This window comes from Gouania willdenowi, chromosome 10, assembly GCF_900634775.1.
Source record: "Gouania willdenowi chromosome 10, fGouWil2.1, whole genome shotgun sequence".
Taxonomy (NCBI): Eukaryota; Metazoa; Chordata; class Actinopteri; order Blenniiformes; family Gobiesocidae; genus Gouania; species Gouania willdenowi.
Window position 1 is genome coordinate 18,175,625 of NC_041053.1, and position 21,099 is coordinate 18,196,723.

The 21,099-nt window shown below is 39.1% G+C and overlaps 2 protein-coding genes across 3 annotated transcripts; one reads left to right on the forward strand and one right to left on the reverse strand.

The window, feature by feature from the left end:
* The first annotated feature begins 262 nt into the window (after positions 1-262).
* rbm22 (RNA binding motif protein 22) lies at positions 263-13,286 on the forward strand. Its single transcript, XM_028459406.1, has 11 exons — positions 263-403; positions 3,156-3,209; positions 3,307-3,336; positions 3,435-3,567; positions 4,954-5,054; positions 5,165-5,337; positions 5,901-6,101; positions 7,643-7,807; positions 12,246-12,334; positions 12,693-12,821; positions 12,989-13,286. Exons 1-11 carry the CDS (start codon positions 350-352, stop codon positions 13,132-13,134), a joined length of 1,275 nt encoding a protein of 424 aa, XP_028315207.1. The 5' UTR covers positions 263-349; the 3' UTR covers positions 13,135-13,286.
* On the reverse strand, positions 12,527-19,212 carry LOC114470959 (myozenin-2). Of its 2 annotated transcripts, none has more exons than XM_028459407.1 (6): positions 19,085-19,212; positions 18,409-18,512; positions 16,647-16,807; positions 15,373-15,526; positions 14,715-14,889; positions 12,527-13,560 (listed from the first exon to the last, which is right to left on the reverse strand). In XM_028459407.1, exons 2-6 carry the CDS (start codon positions 18,500-18,502, stop codon positions 13,377-13,379), a joined length of 768 nt encoding a protein of 255 aa, XP_028315208.1. In that variant the 5' UTR covers positions 18,503-18,512; positions 19,085-19,212; the 3' UTR covers positions 12,527-13,376. The 2 variants fall into 2 exon arrangements, with proteins under 2 accessions (XP_028315208.1, XP_028315209.1); XM_028459408.1 differs by having other exon boundaries at positions 13,377-13,560; positions 15,445-15,526.
* Between the last annotated feature and the right edge of the window lie 1,887 nt (positions 19,213-21,099).

Here is a 21,099-nt window from a genome sequence, read left to right on the forward strand (position 1 = left end):
ATTCACTCAAAGCATAAATTTCCTATAATTTGGGAAATATTGGCAGCAGGTTTACAATGAACAAACAAGTTATTTTTTAAATATTATTTAAAGTCGTTCAAAAAAAAAAAAAAAAAAAAAAAAAAAAAAAAATATATATATATATATATATATATATATATATATATATATATATATATATATATATATATATATATATATATGCCATGTTGACAGTCAGCCCGATCCGTAAAATACACAAACTGCCGTAAAAAGAAGAAGAAGAAGAATAGAAGGCCGACCGGAAGTAGACGCTCGGGCACTTGAAATCATAGCTCGAAAGCATCGTTTGGCTCGTCTGCGCTGCAAAATGGCGACTTCCCTGGGATCCAACACTTACAACAGACAGAACTGGGAGGACGCGGTAAGTTCATTAACCTCTGTTACTAACCACAAAACGAGTATGAGTGTATTATAACACACCATAGACACTTTTCGTTGCGTAGCGTATATTATAATATATTATTTAGCCTGGAAAAGCTTTGTTAGCAGGTTAGCTTCCTTTTAGCCAGCAGTTAGCTGCATGGCTGCCGCACTTAGCATCATTTGTGAGCGCACACATCTTAAACGCTACTGTTGGACAACACGAATTATATTAAATAGTCAAGATACTTAAGAAAATATGATTGTATTAAAGAAAAGCATAGTATTCTTCACGAGAACCCACAATTGGTAACACGTAGAGCCAACAGGCTATTTTGTTCAGACTTTAACGTCCACTCGCGTCAAGTCTTAGGTTTAAAGCAAGTTGGCTTGTTCCTTTTGATGATGTCACTGCAATTTGTTGCTGTTAGGGCTGCGTGTCCTTAGTATTATCACCAATGCATTCTAATCGAGATTTTTGCCCCTGGTTTATTCAAAGCAATTCAGTATTCTCGTCCAAGGCATTCGTGTGAGAGTCATAAACTTGTTTGTTATTTGGCGTTTGTAGCTCTCTCTAAGATACATTAATATGTGGGTCTGGTTCGCAGCAAAATATGAGCCGAGATTGTGTATATAAGACCATAGAGCACATTTTGAGCTTTCTTTTGACAGTGTAGTGGCTATTCATACGGAAACGTATGAATACTAGATTTCCAGTCTATTCATACGGAGCGCCCCTCATTGGCCAATTTCGGTGCCGTGGTAGGTGCACCATGTGACTCACACACCGCCCAATCAGTCTCTCACTCTGTCTCTCACGTAAACACACAAATACTCCTTTATGTGTGGAGTTTGCATGTTCTCCCTGTACTTTTTTGGGTTATCTCTCCATACTCAGCTCTCTAAGTTCCCACCATCAAAAAACATGTCTGTTAGAAAAATCACAGCATCCAGATTGTCATTCTGTTCGTTTAGCCATCTTTGTGCCTAGAAAGGTACCAGCAGACTCCAGTAAACCCTGAACAGGAACAAGCAGATCAGATAATAAATTAATGTTTACATATACCACATCAACATAAACAGGGGTAAAGTCACACTACAATTATTCCTAAAAACTAAATTAAGTAATTTATGGTTGATACTTTAAGGCATGTGTGTCAGATGTCATGGCCCCGCGGGCCAAATCCGGCCCTTCGTAGCATCCAATTTGGCCCTCAGGAGAAATTAAAAATTACAGGGAATACATGAATCGTTGTGTAAATGAAACTCAACACTCCTGGTGTCTCATGAATGCAGTCATTTTTAGTGTTAAACTGTTGAAAAACTCAAAAGTCTTACAAAATCCTTTCAATTTTAATCAAACTATGACATCATATTTCCCTTAATTTAGTAGAAATTGGTCACAACATCTAGGATATTTAAAGTGAAGACCCTGTTGGGACTCATATCTGGTCGGTTTCTTTATTATGCGGTTTGAGCACTTGAGATCGCCCCCTGAACTACGGTAAATGAGTTTGACACCCCTACTTTAAAGCCCTCTTAGTTACATTGTTATAATATGGTTTGACCATTGTTTTTACAAAATGGGTTCATTTGATAACTGCTTTCTTCCTTTACTCACCCTAAGAATCAATCATCCATCCATCCATCCATCTATCCAATAATTCTCTTAATTTCTACTGGTAAGTGTTGCAGGATGCAAGGACATGATTTATTTTCTTACAGTATATTAATAATTATATTCAAATAGGTATAAGCAGGCTTCACTGCTCTATAATGCTGTGAAGAAGCATCAGGGTACATTCCTCCCTACATTTTGGATGGAAGTTTTCATGTTCCTTTAGTGTATACAAATTTCTTTCTAAATACAGTAGACTCATATAGTTTGTTAGATAATACACTGACACTACTTTTATTGTTGCATAGCTACCAAATACAGGGATGAGTTATTTGAGAAATCTTGTGTTTTGAACCCACTTTTGCGGAAGGAAGGGTTCTTGAGTCTGGTGCCTTAGACTTATAGACACTTCAAAATTTATATGTAAATAGAGTCAAAGCAGAAGGTTTATGGATGTATTGAAGGATGAAAAAAAAAGATTAGTATCGATACATTTGCAATGTTCTCATATGTTTCATTATCAATACTTTTTTTTTTGAATATCAGTATTTTTGACAACCTTAGCATGAGTACCAACAAGCATTGTCGTGACTGGTTGGTTGACTTCAAATCTCTACCATTAGCTACGTTCATATAATTTATAAGGTCTACTCCATGTATTGTGTACCGTTGTTATTTTGCCTAATAAAAATTTACTGTGTTTAGAAATTTCATGATATGCAACCAAAATGCAGACTATTTTTGCTTTGTTGCTTTCTATTACATAATTCTAAAGATTTCCACTATAGGAATTCTACCTCTCTGTTGGATCCTAGTCATTAGACCCAAGCCTTATTTGCCCAGAATATATTGCTGGCATTGAAACCACAAGTTTTTTTTGGATTTAGGTGGTTGGTCAGTGGAACAGATTTAAACAAGGTCATTTTCAGCAATGAGCATTTGGTCTGATGCAGTAACCTTGAACAGATGGGAAAGTATGAGTGAACATGTCCCACAACTCTCTCAGTATCTGGCAAGATGCCCCCAGCAGAAGGTGAAAAGGGAATCACAGGCTAAGTGACTGTATTAGATAGTTTTAGCTTCAGGGCAGGGTGCTCTGTGTTTAGTAAATTAACACACTTTTCTCTTTTTACAGGATTTTCCAATTTTGTGTCAAACATGTTTAGGAGAAAATCCCTACATTCGTATGGTGAGCAAACATTCCTTTGTCATGAAATCTAAAACATTGTTAGGTTTAGGTGTCTGTATCAGCATTGGAAATCTGTTGCGTATGCTTTGTTTTTCAGACCAAGGAGAAGTATGGGAAGGAGTGCAAGGTGTGTAGTTAAAAATAACTCAAAACACCGTTCAGTAGCAGGAAAAAATAGTTTTTGTTGTTGCACTATTTTGCTAATAATTTATTTTTCACTTTTAGATTTGTGCTCGACCCTTCACGGTGTTCCGATGGTGTCCAGGGACACGGATGCGTTTTAAGAAGACGGAAGTCTGTCAGACCTGCAGTAAAATGAAAAATGTTTGTCAGACATGTCTGCTGGACTTGGAGTATGGTGAGTCACCATCTGTTTTTTTGTTGTTAGAATTATATTTCTATTTATGCCAGAGATGTCCAGAAAAAAAGTAGCAGGCTAAAACTCGTGGTGAGTTGCCGCTGCTGTGCGCTGATGTGCAACTCCTAATAAAATTTTGCAAAAATGATGGTGTTTGGTGCATTATATTGGTGTAATTGTGGCTTTTCTTCTATTTTGTTGTGCTTTTCTTAGTATGATGTATTTTCTCACCTAGTTTTTGTTTGCATGATGTATTTACAAGTTGAAATGTGGTATCCATAATGACGACAAAAAATTGAGCTAATAGATAAACCTGACTTTTACAGATCTTCACGTATTATTACAGATATTCTTTCGGTGCTAAAGAGTAAGGAATCATTTATGAGCATATTTAAAGCTTTAGATCTTTGAGCATATTGTAATCAAAGTGTTCTGCGTGGACAGTGAAGCTAGTCTCCTTCTCCTGGCTCTGTAAACTGACATTTATAATCCAGGAGTGTGGCGCTGGTCTTCAGCCAATCAGAGATCTTTCTACAAACACGTGTGCTCCATGAGCTCTTTTTGGCGTTACTATTGGCTGCTCGACTGAAGTCGAACGGCGTTCAGGTATCCTCGGAAGTAAAAGTGTAATGACGGACGTCCCAGCGAAAGTCTTCATAACCTCGTTAGACACAACAGTTACACAGCAAATCAAGAGGAAAAAGGCAGACCGAGGTAGAGAAGCAACAGTTTAAAGCCACAAACACTGAGGAGGAACAGATCGCTTTGTGTCCTCATGGATCCCCCTTACTGTGCATGGTCCGACACACACACACACACACACACACACACACACACACACACACACACACACACACACACACACACACAGAGGTGTCAGAGAGAGAGTGATAACAGACGCGTGTAAACCAAGGTAGGCTTATTCAAGGTGAATTCATTCGATAGTCAGGAAGCAGAGTGTTGTCAGTCCACTCAGAGCGGCAGTCAGCTGGGTTTACACCTCTGTGAGCTCTCTGGCGGGGACGAGCTGATGACAGCAGGCACGTTGGTTCGGACAGTAACTAGAGTGATACATGCCTTCATGTTTGAGTCTCTAAAACACCAGAATAATCTCCAATAACACAATATGAAGTCCATACATTTGTCATTAGTCTATATTGAGAAAAAAGTTGCTAAGAAGATTCAGAAAATACACTCATAAGGGAGGTTCAGTTTTGGTTTCAAAATGGAGCAGAGAAGAAAGACGATTCTACAAACTGCAGCTTTAAGAGTAGAAGGCAGTCAGAAAGAGAGTAGTAGGTGATTCTGCCCGCTGCCTACGCTTCTGGACATCTTTGATTTATACTTCTATTTATATTTTTTGCTGTTCCATATTGTGTTTGGCAGGTTTGCCTATCCAGGTCCGAGACACTGGACTTAACATTAAAGATGACATTCCCAGATCAGATGTGAATAAGGAATTTTACACACAGAACATGGAAAGAGAGGTAAGACCCTAAGTACTTTACTACAGTGATTCTATTATTGTGGGCCCTTTTCTTAAATAAAATTAAACATATTTAGTTTTTTATGTCTAACGTAACCTGCTTATTTACAGCTAGCAAACTCTGATGGGACACGTCCGGTGGGCCAGGTGGGTAAGGCCCCTAGCTCCAGTGATATGCTGCTCAAGCTAGCCCGGACCACCCCTTATTACAAAAGGAATCGGCCACACATCTGCTCCTTCTGGGTCAAGGGAGAGTGTAGAAGAGGAGAGGAGTGTCCATACAGGTGAGTGCTTCACTCACATGTGTGAATAATTTTTACCTATTATTTACCTAATATTTACATATTTTTCCACTTAAAGAGTAACTAAATCTTCCAACCACTTTTTTCTGTTGATTTGGGTATTAAGCAATGTTTTTCATTGATACTGGTCCAACTCTCAATATTTTAGTCAAAGTATTTTAATTTGGCATATTTAGTTGTAAAATGTCAGAGTGACTGCCCTCTATGGGTTGAAACCCGGCTATTACAATTGATTTTTGCTATTGGCTGAGATCAAGGTTGTGATGTTTTGGGATCATCTTGCGTCACAAACTAGCACCGTTAGCCCCACCCCTTTTTACTAATACTATTGCTTGTGGGCTCTACAATCTGTGGAGAGTAGCTAGATAACATAGATTGGGTGTGTTTTAACTGCTCCAGGAGCCACGCCCATAATCAAGGCCTTTTTTGAATTACTTTCCCAGTGGCAGGACTAGAGAAAGATACTCTTTAAAATAAAGATCCACTTGATATATGCATTAGACCTAAACTGTACTAGAAAATCATTGCTTATCCTCTCCACGCAGACACGAAAAGCCCACAGATCCCGATGATCCTCTGGCTGATCAGAACATTAAGGATCGTTACTATGGTATTAATGACCCAGTCGCTGACAAGCTCTTGAAAAGAGCTTCAACTATGCCTCGACTGGACCCCCCAGAGGACAAGACCATCACCACTCTCTACATAGGGGGGTTAGGAGATACCGTGACCGATGGAGATCTCAAGTAAGGATGTTTTATAACTTTTTTTGTTGGATAACTGCACATTGCTCAAAGATACTCTACACCATTAACTGAGTAATGAAGAGTATCACTACACCAGCGCAGCATGAATGTTGTTTATGTGGTTTTTCATTCTATGCTGATGGAGCCTATACCACAAAACTAGATTTCCTTTCGGGATTTAATCAGTGTGTGCTGTCCTACGAAGCTGGCTCACGTCTTATGGAGCTAAATCACCATGGTAACTTAGGCTGAACGACTAACCTGGTCGGATCTGAGCGAGTACTTAAATCCCACCTCCTGACCAATCAGTTCTCTTAGAAAACGACTTGTCCAATAAAAGGAGGATCATTCTGTGAACACGTCTCTCTGTGGATCTGATGTGACACTAACAGAAGAGAGAATGTGGGGGCATCAATTTCATTTACCGATGACATTCGATAGGAAACCTAGAGTTTGATCTGATAGACTGTTAAAGTCAAATAAGCCAGCTGGTAAAGCCTGCGTGCATTGGGCGCTTTCAGACCTATACATTAATTAATGTAATCTGGGGTAATGCAAAGAGCTTCAGGACTGTAAGATAATATAAAATACAAATATACTCCACCTTATCATTTTGGCTGATCTGCATGAACTTAGCATCAGAGCCTCAGACAAGGTAAAAAAGAAAGTGAAACTGATCAGAGTGTTTGTTTATTCTCCGTTTATAATCTCACTAATTTTGATTGTACTGCAGGGACAGTGCTGTTTTTGGTCTGAATTATGGATTTTAATTTTTCATATTTGTAAATATTACTTCTCAATTGTGACATAAATTGCTCTCCACAGTTTCTCTGTGATTGATCTGACGCTGTAATTTCCTCCTCTGACACAAGGGCGTGCACGTAACCAGGCTGGAATCAACACGCTTAACCTAGCGGGTTGTAATCTAGATTCGTAGGACAGCTTCTATAGTAGGGGTGGGAACCTTTGGGTACCATACGATACAAAGCTCACTATAACTACTATCTCACGATATGATGATACTGTGATTATCGTAGATTAATTTCTGACCAATATATTGATAATCTATGACATAACAAGAAAAAAAAGATTTAATCTCTGAAAGACAATAAATTGAAAAAGTGTACTATGAACAGTGACACTATTTTAGTGCAACATTTTTGTAAATAAGTGTCAACATACCAATGTAAACGAATAAGTATCTCCAATAGTGCTTTCTGTAAACAAAAAATAAGGTTTTTCTTACCAGTGACATCATTATAGTGCAATATTTCAGTAAACAATATAATGGTTCCTTCAACAAACAGAGACAAAATTTATGTGAAGACCTACCTGCACATTTTAGTGAAAAAGTTTTGGGGGGGAAAAAAAAACGTTACTTAGCGATCGTATCGCGATATCGTCACACTCCTATTCTATGAGAGATAATGTTTGGTTAGGTGAAGCCCGCTAACGGCGATAACCCCAGGATATAATCATCTATCTTTGCAGTATAGGCCCCAGATGTAATGCTTTTGTTTTTGTTTGGGCTTTGATTTCAGAAACTTCTTCTACCAGTTTGGAGAAATTCGAACCATTACGGTCGTCCAAAGGCAGCAGTGTGCATTCATCCAGTTTGCTACTCGGCCTGCAGCGGAAATGGCTGCTGAGAAGTCCTTCAACAAACTCATCATTAATGGACGACGGCTCACTGTTAAGTGGGGAAGGTAAGGGGCCGTTGAACGTGGTAATAGATTATACAGCCTGTGCCAGCACTCTACATGAAGGCTATTCTTAAGGCAGGACAGAGCATGCCACTAACTAGTAGAGCTAGTCCCCTTTCACTCACAGAACAGATCCTCAAAAATGTCTGTCTTGTGTGCATAGATTTTTACACGTGTTAACTAACACAGATTGAGATGTGTATAAGCTGGTGTGCAGTAAATTCAATGTATGCATGTGTCGACCAGCCCAGAGAAGTAGTGAGAGCCTCTGCTCTACCGCAGAAGAATGATAATAAAAGATCATATTGCAAAGTGATAAACAAATAGTCCTGTGTCCAATAGTGTCCCACTTTACTAAGACACATTAAAACTGGGTCTGTGATTACGTTGATATTGGAGGCCAGCAGATTAATTGGATCGATTATAGTATATCATAGATTAAATGATTCATTTTTTTTTTTTTTTTGTGCAAAAGTTCGCCTTTTCTTACAGTTCTTATGTTTACATTGTTGCTAATTAAATATCCTTATTTAAATTTAATATTGTTTTGCTTCTTTGTCTTGAATCATGTTCTGGGTATTATAAGAATTTGTCTTTGTATACAGTATATTGCTGTGTATCAATGTTTTCATTGCATTTATCAGCCAATATACAGTGGTGTGAGAACGTGCTTGCCCCCTTCCTGATTTCTGTTTTGCATGTTTTCCACACTTCAAATCCAAAGCTACATGGCCCTATGTGAAAAAGTGTTTGCCCCCTAAACCTAATAATTGGTTGGGCCACCCTTAGCAGCAACTACTGTAATCAAGTGTTTGCGATAACTTGTAATGAGTCTTTTGCAACGCTGTGGAGGAATTTTGGCCCACTCATCTTTGCTGAATTGTTGTAGGTTCAGCCACATTGGAGGGTTTTTTGAGCATGAACTGCCTTTTTAAGGTCATGCCACAGCATCTCAATAGGATTGAGGTCAGGACTTTGACTAGGCCACTCCGGTCTTCATTTTGGTTTTTTTTTTCAGCCATTCAGGTGGTTCCCAACCAGGGGTACTTAAACACATTGCAAGGGGTACTTGGAAACTTTAAATCTATTTCCAACATGCTGAGCCATTAAGCCTATTTCAGACACTGTACATGCTCATCCAACATCTTTTCCACCAGTTGACAATAAACGGCATTAATAGAGAAAACCAGGGGTTCTCAACTGGTCTCACCCTGGGACCTAAGTTTTGCCACAGTCATTAAATCACAACCATTTTTTAGGCTTCAACTAACCAAATTCAGGTTTTCAAAAATAGCTGTTGAAGACACACACATATATACTAAATCTATATATTTTCTTGTGCAACATGCATTTCACAACATGCCTATCAAAAGAAAAGTTTCTTTCAAAATAAAAGACAAGTCCAACATGAGAGACATTGTGTATTTATATATTTATTTTTGACCAGCTGTCCGCAACCCACCCAGTACAGGCCTGTGACCGACTTTTGGGTCGCGTCCCACCAGTTAAGAATCACTGGAATAAACAATATTGTGGCCTTAATATACAGTGCATACAGAAAGTATTCACAGCGCTTCGCTTTTCCCACATTTCATCATGTTACAGCCTTATTCCAAAAGGGATTAAATTAACTTTTTTCCTCAAAATTCTACACATAATACCCCATAATGACAACTTAAAAACGTTTTTGAGATTTTTGGCAAACTTATTAAAAATAAAAAATGAAGAAATCACATGTACATAGGGCTGGGCGATATGGCCTTTTATAAATACCGCGATATTTTTAGGCCATGTCATGATACACGATATATATCTCGATATTTTGCATTACCCTTGAATTAACACTTTGATGCACAAAATCACACCAGTATGATGATTCTATGTCTACATTAAAACATTCTTGATCATACTGCATTAATATATGCCAATTTTAAACTTTCATGCAAAAAAGGGGATATCACAACTAAGTCAAAGTTGACATAACTGTATTTATTAAACAGTGAGTGGCTCAAACATAAAATTGTCAACAGAAAGTGCACGTTCTGTGCAAAATTGTCACAGAGACATTTCAAAACAAGACATTAGTGCAGGATGCAACTCACATGGCATTTCAAAACACAAAATTAAAGTGCACTTTTTGTACATAATGCCACTACAATATTTTAAAACAAATAGTGCCCTTTTGTGCATGTTGTCATTAAGATGACATTTCAAAACAACACTAAATTTAAGTGCACCTTTTGTGCATAATGCCACTAAGATATTTAAAAAAAAAAAAAAAAAAAAGTCAGAGTTTAACGGTATGGTCATTTTCAACACCGCACAGACTACAAGCTGCGATATATCGAGTATATTCGATATATCGCCCAGACCTACATGTACATAAATATTCACAGCCTTTGAGATCAAGCTCAAAATTGAGCTGAGGTGCATTCTGTTTCCACTGATCGTCCTTGAGATGTTTCTACAACCTAATTGGAGTCCACCTGTGGTAAATTCAGTTGATTGGACATTAATTGGAAAGGCACACACCTGTCTATATAAGGTCCCACAGTTAACAGTGTATGTCAGACCACAAAACAAGCATGAAGTTGAAGGAATTGTCTGTAGACCTCAGAGACAGGATTGTCTCAAGGCACAGGTCTGGGGTGCAGAAAAATGTCTGCTGCTTTAAAGGTCCTAATGAGCACAGTGGCCTCCATCATCTGTAAATGGAAGACGTTTGGAACCACCAGGACTCTTCCTAGAGCTGGCCGTCCCTCTAAACTGAGTGAATGAGGTGACTAACACCCCAATGGTCATTCTGACTGAGCTCCAGGGTTCCTCTGTGGAGAGAAGAGAACCTTCCAGCAGGACGACCATCGCTGCAGCACTCCACCAATCAAGCCTGTATGGTAGAGTGGCCAGATGGAAGCCACTCCTTAGTAAAGGGCACATAGCAGCCCGCCCGGAGTTTGCCAAATGGCACCTGAAAGACTCTCAGACCATGAGAAACAAAATTCTCTGGTCTGATGAAACAAAGATTGAACTCTTTGGCATGAATGCCAATCGTTATGTTTGGAGGACACCAGGCACTGCTCATCACCTGGCCAATACATCCCTACAGTGAAGCATGGTGGTGGCAACATCATGCTGTGGAGATGTTTTTCAGCAGCAGGAACCAGTACACTAGTCAAGATTGAGGGAAAAACGAATGCAGTAATGTATAGAAACGTCCTGGAAGAAAACCTGGTCCAGAGCGCTCTTGACCTCAGAATGGGGCGACGGTTTATCTTTCAACAGGACAACGACCCTAAGCACACAGCCAAGATATCGAAGGAGTGACTTCAGAACAACTCTGTGAATGTCCTAGAGTGGCCCAGTCAGAGCCCAGACTTGAATCCCATTGAACATCTCTGGAGTGATCTGAAAATGGCTGTGCACCGACGCTCCCCATCCAACCTGATGGAGCTCGAGAGGTTCTGTAAAGAGGAATCGGCCAAAGTGGCCTCAGATAGATGTGCCAAGCTTGTGGCTTCATATTCCAAAAGACTTGAGGTCGTAATTGCTGCCAAAGGTGCCACAACAAAGTACTGAGCAAAGGCTGTGAATACTTAGGTGCATGTTATATTTTCATTCTTTATTTCAAATAAATTTGCAAACATTTAAAAAAAAATTTTTTTTTTCATGTTGTCATTATAGGGTATTGTGTGTAGAATTTTGAGGAAAAAATTTAATTGAATCCCTTTTGGAATAAGGCTGTAATATGAAATGTGGGAAAAGCGAAGCGCTGTGAATACTTTAATGCACTGTACTACTAAATTGTTACTAACATGTTATGCACATTACAAATTGAGGTAAGCATTCTTTATACAATTGTATATTGTATAATTGTAATGCACAAAATTGATATTTAGTGTGTGGTAAACGTACAGGTTGAGATTGTCAAGCTGTAGGAGATTTCAGAGGCCAGCATGTTAACAACATGTAAATAAAACAAAGGTTACTAAATTGGAGTAACAAAGGGGTTCTCCTAATCTGAAGAGAGGCCTCGGGGGGTACATGAGACAGAAAAGGTTGGGAAACACTGCTCTAAGGGACAGCACATGTGAGTGAGTTCTGTAGTGTGGCTTGTTTAGGGGAAGGTCTGGGTTAGGATTGACTTTTAAATCCTTTATTGTATTATACTGACGCTGCAGCATCTGTAACAGGAAGTGAAGCGAGAGTTTTCCCCCTTCAGTTCAAAGTTTCATTTTTGGCTCCCTCCATCATACTGTGCAGGACTAATTTTGCCACAATTCCATTGAACGTTTTTTTAAACCCACAACTTTATTCTCCTGCCGCGAACACAAAATAAGGATCCAACCTTATATCTCTACAATTGATTGTTACATCCATGCTACGATTCAGTCGTTCACATTCTGCATCGTAAAAACAATTAATTTTGACATTGGCTTTTTAGGTCCCAGGCAGCAAGAGGGAAGGATGGTATCAAAGAAGGAGTCTGTGAGATGGGTGCTAGCCTTGATCCAGTGCCTGGTTTACCTGGAAGTAAGTAAAAGATAAACATTTTTTTAAAAAAATGTGTTTATAAGTGTCTTGTAGGTTTTAGGGACAAAAAGAATTGAGCTTAATGTTTAATATCAACTTATTTTCAAAAAATCAGCTAACAGTTTGAAGAAGAGACATGTTTCATTGTTATTGTAGTTGCACAGAACCACAGATGATGTCCTACCAAACATGGATGGTTGATGCATTTATTAGTGTCACAAAAACAAAACATCTCTCCCAGTCAAGAAGGAAATCAGTGGATTTCTCCATGTTTTTTAGTCTTGCTTCAGTACTGTTACAGGAAATGTTATTAGCTGCTGTCCTTGTATAGTGATAAGCCTCTCCCTCTTTGCTCTAGCTCTACCTCCACCACCAGCACTTGATGAAGAAGCTCCAGCTAACTACTTCAACCTGGACCCCGGCTCCTCTCCTGCTGTTATGAACATTACTTTGCCACCACCCCCGGGCATTAATCCTCCTCCTCCCGGTGAGAATATAACTTCTCATTTCATCTCATAAAGCTGTTCCAAAAACAAATAACAGTAAATTATAATTCCAACAAGTATTTGTTATAGTGATGAATTTGTACCAGGTTTATTTGACCCAGACTGACAAACAATCTCAGTAACTGGCTGATTTGTTTCTCCCGGTCAGGTTTTGGACCTCCAATGTTTCACAACATGGGTCCCATGGTCCCCCCGATGCCCCCTCCAATGGGCATGAGTCAAATCCACTACCCCTCCCAGGATCCTCAGCGAATGGGTGCCCACGCCGCACATGGTGCACGTCAAGGAGATTAGATGGCTTTGAGGTCATAACCATCATCCTGCTTAGCTTTGTTATGCCATTTTCTTTCTTTTCTTATTTCTCCTCAGCATAAGGACTTCGTTTTAGGACTTTTTCAATTTTGAATAAAATGACATGATTTTGTCATGATCGGAGTATAAATTCATTGCTGTACTGAGAATTCTAACAAGAACGGTAGAGCAAGCTGATCAGCCTGTTGCAGTGCTGGCTATAAGTCATTATCCTCTCCATGTTTTCATAGTTCATTAGACTCAGGGTTGTAATCCATCCCCCATCCTTTGGGGGCTCTGTTGAAGTTGGGCCGTCGACACATACGCTCCAAAACAAAACCAGGGAGGTTCTGGGATTCTACGGCTTCAAAATTGATCACAGGGATCACCCTCCTGCTCGCCATGGCTCCTCCAAATGGAGCTGCAGATCTGAGAAGTATATGGATCACAGGTGTTACAAACATGAAGCAAGCAACATTTTAACATGTGAACGTTCTTGTTTAAATACAAAAGCTTCAAAGCCTCGCTGGGCAGGTGAACTGCCTTTCTGTTGCAACGTAAGGCTACTTCTTATCTTTGAACACGTATCTCAGAGCTGATGGTTGACCTTACTGTTGTGCGGCTCTTGACAAAATATTTTTCTCATAAAATTTGTAGAATTTCATTGTTTGACATCAGCATTGGTTATAGAACGATGTTCAAAAACCCAATAAAGATATTAAACTTTGTTGAAAGCCTTCCCACGTATTTTGAAGTATTATTAAATCTTAAGAGCATTCAGTTTATATGCATGGAAAGACATCTGAACTGGACATCAACCATCCCATCCTCAGCTCATGTACGACTTGTTTCAGCACTCAGGAAGCCTTTTAAATGAGAGCTACTGTCTCCAAGCAAGTCTGCTAGCCATTACTATTTCTACCTGATACACTCATGGCAGGACTATTATATCCTATCAGATGTTCCTGGCAGAAACATATCTTAAGTAAGAGCGTGTGGACCATTCAATGAAATCTAATGCGGTAACTGATAGGTGATGCATAATCAGTCACAGTTGCTTTTAACTGCATGTCCAGATAATGGTATCAAACCACCTGGGGATTTTAACCTCTTTACTTGCATAGCTGCTTTGGCCATTAGCTGAGCTCTGATTTGATTAAGGCTTTATGATTCTATAGAAATGTTTAGGGTGAAAATGGATTCATCCTCTGACAGGCAGAGGATGATCAAATTTTTATTTTCTAACCTGTGTTCTCCTTTAGCCATGTGATGTAATCTCGTGCCATGAGGAATGGAATTCTTTATCTCAGACTCAGTCTAGTGAAACCATTCATAGCTCACAGTCTGGATCATCTTTCAAGCACTGGCATTCAAAAAAGCTGTCAAAACTTTACCACTCCAAGGAGGTGTAATCCACACACCGGGTTTATTTTCAATCTGGAAACATTGAGCAGAGCTCAGTGATGGATCGGGTGGTGAGGTCATCTGCAGGGCTATTTGGAAGATTTGTGGACCTTAACGCTAGGGCTTCCACCGCCAAAAGCCTTTAGGCTGTTTATGGAGGAGGCTGGTAATGGAGGTACCTGTTAAAGCAGCGGTAGTCAGTTGGCTGCAGCCTCTGTGGGAGCTGAGGAAGATGGCTCCTCAGGAGCTCTTCATTGTTTCCCAAAGCTTCCATCCATGGAGAAGAGTAGGATTTAGGGATTACTGTTGTGTTAAACTTCTCATGAGGAACATCCTTCAACGGGCCTGAATATCCTGATGAACACAAACGCATGACACTTGAGCATTAAGTAGCACAGCACCTGCGGGGAAAATAAATAGTATTTTCCTAATTTCAAATGCGTTATTGTAAATAATTGCTGTTTATAAATTATAAACAGCCATGCAGTGAATTAGGATGTATGTTGGCTGTTTAATTAAATTCAAAGCACCCTAGATATCCTCACGTACGCATAGACATGACTGTCTTTGATGTCACTCCTGTCACCAATAGGACATATGGTAATTAGATCTCAGTGTGAAATCCTCATAATAAATAGAGCTGAGCTCTCTGTCAGTCACAGTGTAAGCACTGCATTCTGTCAGGACAAACACACACCCGCCCTGCTCAAAGATGCTCACAGATAATTGCTTTTTTTACAAGCTGCCAGATCTCCTGGTGGTGGTGACGACATAAGAAAAACAGGTGTTCAGTAGATTTATGAGGACACTGAAGCACAAATAGCTGGGCTGAAGTACCTGGAGCCAGGACATCTGGACTGCCCATCTTTGCTATAGTCTTCTGAAGGTTCATGACCAGGCTATGCTTACCAGGGACTGGACAAGCCTGGTTCTCCTTTCCTTCCTGCGACTCCAGGGTGATCTGAGAGGGAGGAAAAGCCTCCACTTGAACCTAGAAAAGATACAGACATAGATAGACATTATTTATCAGTGTTGCTAGGAAGTAAACATCAGAGGTGAAAGTAATCGACTACAAGTACTCACGTTACTGTAATTGAGTTGCTTTTTGGTACTTGTACGTTTTGAGTATATTTTATTTGAGTATATTTTACATGTATTTCAATATGTTTTAAAAGGAGTAAATTTCTACACCAAACCGTTACTCAGTAAATTGTTATTTTTTCTTTTAAAATGATTAATGGACATGTGAACCTACAAAAAATGATCTTTCCAGACAACAGTCAGCTGCATCACATCATAGCCGACCAGTAAGATTAAAACTGAGAAAAAAAACCTCCATTCAGTGCTGTTTTGACATGGTGCATTACGTTTAGAGTTCATAAATGTAGCTATAATTAGAGCCTGAGAATTTATTTATTTTGAATTGAATTCATTGCTGTTATTTTATTTAAAAATAATTGTACATATTGACAAACCTTTTATTTTATACAGATGCCTTTTGTGGAAAATAAATTAAGTTTCAATTATGCAAGATTTCATCTCTTCCCTTTTAAGTTTATACATGAGATGTTTACTGTATGCAAGGTAGCTGTGGCAAGATTTATTGCCAAGAATAAATCTGGGGGGTGAAAGTAGCTAGTAACTTTTACTTTGAGTACTATTTAATTGAGATACTTTTTACTTGTACTTGAATACTTAAGTAACAGTACTTCTACTTGAGTAGAATAATTCAGTATTCTACAGCTCTGGTAAACACCACTGCAAAGATTGTTGGTTTAAGTTCCACTGATGCCACCAACTCTATGATTAATCATTGTCCTGCACAAGGTCAACCATATCTTGGACCCACTAGGCCTAAAACCACAACTTTATAACTGGGGATGCTTTTGCAAATAGAAATAGTGATAATGTAAAGCCGACCTCTACAGTGATGACGTTCCACCTTCAAACACAACCTCATTTGGCCATCCATGAAAAAGCTACTTACCCTCCCACTTTTCTATAGCAATACGTACTTCCTACGGGCACTGCACTAGTCCACATAACACATCATTTCCAGGTTGAATTAGGATGGATGGGTTTAAATCCTGCATCATATCTGAGCTTCTTACATTGTTACTGTTGTAAACACCGTTGGTGACGTTCTCCACCGTGAACTTCTCGGCTCTCTTCTGCCTCTCCTGAAACATCCGAGAGCCCCGATTGGAGGGCAGGTTGAGCTCCTCCATCATCACGTCTCTGGGGACGCTCATCTTCTTTCCCAGGTTCAGACCTTGTGCACAGCATGACAAACAGTTGACAGCAAGGCTTTAATGAGTGAATAATTAGGGGGAAAAAACTTCAAAGCATAAGAGAAAAGGATTGGCCTCAGGTTTCTGTGCCGTATGTCTGAGAAGCTAACCCAGGATAAATATGTGATGACATTTAGCTGTCGGTGCAAAAGGAGATGATAGGGACAACTTGCAGACATTTGGAAGGAGAAAAAAGGAAACCCACTAATAAGGACTGTTGGCAAACTTTAACATCGCTACTTGTTTCTGTCAACATGAAGCAGCTGAGGGACACAGATAGGGAAGAGAAGTCGTGAGTGCAGCATCACTAAGTTGGTATCCTCTCAGCTTTAGCTCAAGGTCTTTTCTCATATTCTAACATGGCAGCACGCAGTGTCTGAAATAGCCTGGAGATGATGCCCAGTGTTGTTGTGTCATGTTTGTTGTGGTTCTGAGTTGCATGGGTAACTAGGCATATAAATAGTATCTTTGGATGAAATGCTGCAGCAGAAGCGGGTGGTCCACATGCTCTCACATGATAAGCATTTGGAAAGGTCTGTGGCAGATGTCATCCTCAGCGACTCGCCTTTGATCAGCTTGTGTAAAAAAAAAATTATACTGGTGGGAGTCATATTTTGTTCCGTTTACAGGAGGCGGTTTTAAAGAATAGCAGTAGAAGACAAACAGCATGTGTGGCGGGAAAGGTCTCAGGTGGAATGTTTGGAGAATTGGACACTTGGTGGTGAGGTCGTCTCCTGGAAGTGGGTGACCACACTGTGATGTTTGGATCAGTTACATGCAGGGTTGGGGTCAATTATAATTGTGATTGTGTAATTGATAATTACTTACAATTATGCCGTATTTATAATTGTAATTGTAATTTAAAAAATATGTTGCGGTCGTAATCGTAAGTAAATTGTAATTGAGTTTTGATAATTGACTTTGTAAGTGTAATTCTCATGAAAATTCTATAAAAAACTGGGGAACCATGTTACAGTTCTATGTGCAGTTCTACACAAGTGTAGTTAACAATTATTAAAATATGTTTCATATCAAGCTTTCCCACATTTTACCATTTAAAAAGATAAATAGAGGAGTATACTGACAAAAAAAGCTCAGACGCCCATATAAAAAAATATTAAAACTTATATTTTTATTGATTAAAAAGCCTAACAAGGTGACTAATAGATAGGAAAAAAATAGATGATAGATATTTGTTTTTAATTTATTTTATAACTGATTTAAGACCCGTTATCATAAGAGATGCTAACAGACAGCTCTCATAAGAGGAAGGTTAACTTTTATTAGGTTAATTATTTCAGACTCAATAATTGGGATTAATTGTAGTAGCAGTATTTTAGTAATTGGAATTGACTTTCTGAGAAAAAATAATAATTGTAATTGGAAAAAATGCTGGTCACTGTAATCTTAATTAAATTGTAACTGAAGTTGGGTAATTGAAAACATAATTCAAATTGTAACTGAAAAATGTAATTGACCCCAACCCTGGTTACATATGACAGTCCTGGCTGTGTTCTCCCACACATTATGTGAACTATTGTGTAATAAAACATCTGCAAAGGGCCACGTTATGCAGACTTACCTCCTTTGGCTTCATTAGAGAGAGCCTTAGCTTGCATCATCCTCTGCTTGGTCAAATCATTTAGACCGCTGTGCATCATCATCATTGTCATCATCACCTTTTACCTGTAATTCAAACAAAATCTTAATGTGGGATTGGTTAATTTTTATGTTTTCCAAGCCTCAAACCCTTTTCAATTTGTTTCTCTTTATTGAAACATAAAACATAAAAGCACTGCATGGCTTCTTACTCTTGTTCGTGGTATACTTAACTTTCCCACTAAACCTGACTTAGGAGTCACTGCCAATGGTTATTTTAGGGCAAGTGACTGTACAACAATGTTTATTTTATACTTGCAAGTTTAGGAATTGTCTACAAAAACATCTACAGCACAGAAAAGTAGATTTCTGTTGCCTCTTTGGTCATTTATATTGTAAGTAAAGTGACAAAAAACAGTATAGGTGTTAGATATTTATAGAATAACATTTACAGCATAACACATCTTGCTCTTCAACATTTCAATTTCTATCACTTCCTTTCGATGTGAGTCTAGTTTTATAGCATCTTCAGATGAAACAAGCCCATTTTCACAGTATTGCTTCCTGTGCATTGACAGTTAAAGGTTATTCTTTCAAATCTCACCCATTTCTTTTCTTTATTTATGCTTAATTCACGAACAATCTGTCTTTTTCCTTACCTTGCCGTTCAGTCCTGCTGCCTGCGTTGTTTTGTGCAGTGGCTGGTGCTGAACTATTGCTGGGATAGCATGCTCTCTCCTCAGTCGAGCAGGAACTGGGTATAAAACCCATGGCGGGATGCCTCCAGTGCTTACCTCACTGAGTTTATTTTAGCAGACAGGGTTAGAGAGTGAGAATGGATGGAGGGAGAGCCCGGTGGTGTCGATTAAAGGTCTAGTATTATGCTATTTTTCACCCATCTCCAATTGTTCTAAGAACCCAACAAAAATAGTATTTGAGGTTTATTTTCCCAAACTCGCTTGTTTTCTGGAGTTTTAGCCCATCTGAAAAGTCACTTTCAGACCGCTCCTAAAAACAGGCCGTGTTTTGGGCCTTCATGCATATGCATCAGTCTGCTTAAACACACACGCTGCTTCAGCGTCTGATCATCCATAAAAACGATACTAGGCAGTATAACGGCTGCTAAAAATGAAACTGATCACTCACATGAGCTGCTACGTTGCTTTCTTGTCCCCCTCACCTCTTCTGACCACAATAATAGTCCATTTAAGACGACTACTACTGCTTTGCATTGGGTCACAAACACATTTGATCATCCATAACAGTGATTCAAGGCAGTAAAACGGCTACTAAAAATGAAACTGATTGTGAGCGCTCACGCTGCGCTTCGGATTATCTTTAAAATGAACGTAAAATATATCAACCTTCCTTTGCTATGCTTGTTTTAGCTGTGAGGTAGTTTGAGAGGGAGGAGCTCATATTCCTATGTAGGGTAGGAGGAGCCAGGATTGTCAGGAGGAGGAGTTTCCGCCTTATGAGTCATAAGGTGAGAACAATCCAACTCGCCCGTTTGGAGCTGACATTTTACAAAATGTGGAATAGCAAGGGAGGGAAGAAACTTTTTCAACTTTAGCCCTCTGAATGAGGCTAAAAAGTGGTGTATCACTGTAGCAAAAATCATTATAAAGTCATCTTTTCATAATACTGCCCCTTTAAAGCAAAAGAGGGCAAAGATTTACATCTGAACTCAAGTTTGTTTGAGAATAGGATTTAGAAATGCTCTGTATATATGGATGTGATAACAGCAGCTATAGCTGACACTGACACACAGAGACTCAGTGTCCAACCTCTACACAGCAAACATAGACACCAGCTCACACACTGAGGCACTTTTATGAGTGCAGCTTTAAAATGGATGAGGCTGCTGTGATCATTGGTTGTAAGAAGCAGTTTTGTGGTTGAGGGCTGAAGGTTAAACTCTGCAGCAAGTTGCTCTTTAAATTTCTGCTGGTGGGAGACCTTTGACTTCTTAAAGCTCTAAACCTCTCTAAGTTATGAGCATTACACATCTCCAAGCTATTTATCTGTGTAGTTCACTGTAATAAATCAACTGCTGGCAATGTTCTACACTTTAGTGTTTGATTTAATTTTCTCCATTTTGGCAATCGGACGTAAACTGCGGGTTTCTGTACAATTCCTCTCCTGTGTTTCACTTTAAGCTATGACCTTTAACTTTATATAAGCTTGGTCCTTTTGAACTCTAGTGAGTTTTTTTTCATGCTGTTTTTTTTGTCTTCACCCAAATTGATTCACTGAGCTCAGCAGGAGCCTGGAGGGAAAAACATTTTCTTTATCCCTGCTGAGATTGGATATCGATTTTGTACCTGGCCTGCTCCACAACACTATCTCCCTGTGGGAAGCCTCCCAGCCTCTGAAAAAAAAAAAGTAAAGTCATCATGAGTCCCAGAAAATCGTCTCAGGACTGACAACAGGAGTTGAAGAGTTGTTGCACACTCAGTGTTTTTAAGAGGTTTTGTTTTGTGTTGGGGGAAAAAAGCAATTTGCCGTTAAAAAAACAAAACAAACCTGTGTTATCTGTAACTTCTGTCAGGAGGATAAAAACTTGGACTGGTTGTGGCGATATTACTCTTTAACAACCCATCACAAACCATTAGTGCTGGGTCGATCGACACATTACTGACTTAATAACTCATCTTTCCTTTAGGATAGATCA

Excerpts from the sequence above, each read along its gene's own strand:
- rbm22 (XM_028459406.1), top strand. The coding sequence starts at position 350 with ATGGCGACTTCCCTGGGATCCAACACTTACAACAGACAGAACTGGGAG. Across the intron at positions 3,210-3,306 it reads AAAATCCCTACATTCGTATG|ACCAAGGAGAAGTATGGGAA; the intron begins GTGAGCAAACAT and ends TTTGTTTTTCAG. Across the intron at positions 3,568-4,953 it reads TCTGCTGGACTTGGAGTATG|GTTTGCCTATCCAGGTCCGA; the intron begins GTGAGTCACCAT and ends TGTGTTTGGCAG.
- LOC114470959 (XM_028459407.1), bottom strand. The coding sequence starts at position 18,502 with ATGATGACAATGATGATGATGCACAGCGGTCTAAATGATTTGACCAAG. Across the intron at positions 16,808-18,408 it reads CTCTAATGAAGCCAAAGGAG|GTCTGAACCTGGGAAAGAAG; the intron begins GTAAGTCTGCAT and ends GCTGTGCACAAG. Across the intron at positions 15,527-16,646 it reads GTGTTTACAACAGTAACAAT|GTTCAAGTGGAGGCTTTTCC; the intron begins GTAAGAAGCTCA and ends TATCTTTTCTAG.